General features: G+C 38.1%; 1 protein-coding gene across 1 annotated transcript; it reads right to left on the minus strand.

The window, feature by feature from the left end:
- Positions 1 to 175: 175 nt before the first annotated feature.
- Positions 176 to 2,222, minus strand: LOC118321267 (cytochrome b5). Its single transcript, XM_035652517.1, has 2 exons — positions 1,730 to 2,222; positions 176 to 555 (listed from the first exon to the last, which is right to left on the minus strand). The coding sequence occupies exons 1-2, from the start codon at positions 1,928 to 1,930 to the stop codon at positions 376 to 378; spliced, it is 381 nt and encodes a 126-aa protein (XP_035508410.1). The 5' UTR covers positions 1,931 to 2,222; the 3' UTR covers positions 176 to 375.
- Positions 2,223 to 2,525: the final 303 nt, after the last annotated feature.

The raw sequence follows: 2,525 nt of genomic DNA on the forward strand, positions 1-2,525 counted from the left end.
TTTCTCAGTTGAGTTGGATTGAATTCAGATTAAAAAAAAAAAATATATATATATATATATATATATATGTGTAATTTGCTGCTTTTCTCCACAGACACAGAACTAATGTTCACATGACAACCTTGTCTAAAAGGATTTTCCAAGCCAATTTCCACTAGATTTGATGTCATAATAAGCATGTAAAACCCTAATTATCGCATAGCACCATCTTGTGACTCCAAGCAACGTTTTGTGCAACAAATGTCTACTTTTTTTTCCTAAAGAAATCTGGTGACACAGATTAATTACAGCTTGAATAGGATAGATTTAAGCAATGCTGACGATTTATTATAACTTCTGTATTTGACAGAAGGATATGGACATCATGTAAAAACACTACAGGCAGGAAAACAGGTTTTTCATAGCTAAGAAGAGGCCCAATCTTACCATGTGAAGTTCCCCGATGAAGTACTGCTGGAGCATCTCCCTGGCATCTGTAGAATGACCCACATCCTCAAAGCTCTCTGTGGCATCTGCGCCTGCCTGCTCCAGCAAAACCTCCTCACCTCCCGGATGCTGAAGGTATAGCATGTGTTAACACAGAGCGTTAACGAGTTTATTTCCTTTTTTGCCCCACACTTAGAATATTGTACAGCTAATTTCTATGCTTAGTTAGGTTTACCCCAAGGCGATAAAAAAAATAAATAAATAATAAAATAAAACTCTTGAAACACTTGAAATCACAGCCAAATAAGTGAAATACACCAATGTGATCTTTCAGTGGTGGAAAGTACATTTACTCCAGTACTGTACTTGGTAGGTATTTAACTATACTAGTGTTTTTCCATTTTATGCTATGTTATACTTCTACACCACTACATTGTAAAGTGAAATATTGTTCTCTTTGTACCACTACAATTACCAGCTTACATTACCAGTTACTTTGCAGATTGCGATTTTACATACAAAGCATAAAATGTGCTTCTAAAATGCAATGCATCCTGCCATATATTACGTAGTTTACTGCAACAGCATCAAAATGCTGCTAACACGATAAAGCATCTAAAATATTTATCCAATTACTTGATATATAATAATGCTAAGACCCTGAGAAAGGCCATTTAGGATCTCATTATCCTAACTAACTAAAGTTGAAGTTTTGAATGCAGAACTTGTATGGAGCCTTTTTTACTCTGTGTGCATACTTGCTCCAGCACTAGTATTACTATTGACCACTTACTACACTGTCGCTTGATGTTATCTTACAGCCAGATCAGATAGTTTATGTGTCACCCTGAATGCAATTTTCACAATTAACCTATGTCAATGCCGCTATAATTTCATATTTAATACAGGATTGCCAACAATGTTGCTGTTCAGGCTTATATTCTGCAGATATATCGGTGTATCTCGGTGTAAGCAACAATAACGCTATGAAAATGGTGGGCAACAGCTTAACGACTACTATTAGTCGTTAGCTATAGTGTAGCTACAAGTTTTTATTCCCCCAGTTATGTTAGGTTGTGTAACTTAAGCTGTGTATTGTCTAACCCAGAGTTCACTTTATACTAACAGGCTATAAACAGCGTTGCTGATCATTAACAGCTCGACTGAAGACATTACACGTCGACACATACAACAAACGTTTTCTAATTCCAGGAAGTGACATTAATATACGAAGTTTGGTAACTAAAGGCTTAAAACACAGACATAAAATTACCTTGACCAGCTGTCAGAAATTGTGTCTTACCTCTTCGAGGAAAGTTGTGATGTCATATATTTTATCGTGGATGATGAGCCATGTGTCGTTGCATATATTATGCACTCTTACTTCTTCTAATGTGTAATATGTTACACCGCCTTCCACCGTTTCGCCGTTTTCCTCCACACTGGTGGCACTGGCGGCTCCACTGCATTGCTTATTGAGGTTTTCGTTGATTTCCTCATCCATTGTAACGATAACGCTAACAACCTTATATAGACTGAGCGGTTAGCTAACGTTAGCCTCTGTTAGCCAGGTATGGATGTAACGTTAGTTAGCTACTTCCAGGTCAGTTTCCACCGTGTTTGAACGCGGTTAGTTGTCCTCTAAAGCTCCTAATGCCGCCGGGGAGACGAGCTAACATTAAAAAAAACCAGTATAACAACACGAATGCTACACGATGTTGGGTTACGAAATCAAAAAACAGCCTAACCCGGCACATCAGCTCACATGTGTAACAGACCAATGGCATGCGTGTTATTTTACCATGAAGAGGAGACAACGCGACTGACCAATGAGGCTGCGACTTTCCGAGTGACGACCAATCAAGATCGAGCAGTTAATGATCATGAGACTAGGATATTTACAAAGGTTGTCAAATGTGCACTGTCATTGCGCATACAAGTTTTTTTTTCTCGTTTCCGATGACATAAGCTGACTTTATGTGGTGTGTATGTAACATTTCGTAACAGCTGCTTTGTTTTCGGGATATTTTAATTACCATGGAGCCCCTAAAGTTCCCGAAAGGAATTCATATGCATCTCTAACGTCATATAATGGAGAG

Source organism: Morone saxatilis, unplaced genomic scaffold (genome assembly GCF_004916995.1).
Source record: "Morone saxatilis isolate NCDOM2014 unplaced genomic scaffold, NCSU_SB_2.0 Contig11, whole genome shotgun sequence".
NCBI lineage: Eukaryota > Metazoa > Chordata > Actinopteri > Moronidae > Morone > Morone saxatilis.

Bases quoted from the DNA above. Each gene is read 5' to 3' on its own strand.
- LOC118321267 (XM_035652517.1), bottom strand. From the start codon at position 1,930: ATGGATGAGGAAATCAACGAAAACCTCAATAAGCAATGCAGTGGAGCC. The intron at 556-1,729 runs GTAAGACACAAT...CTATACCTTCAG, and splicing joins TCACAACTTTCCTCGAAGAG to CATCCGGGAGGTGAGGAGGT.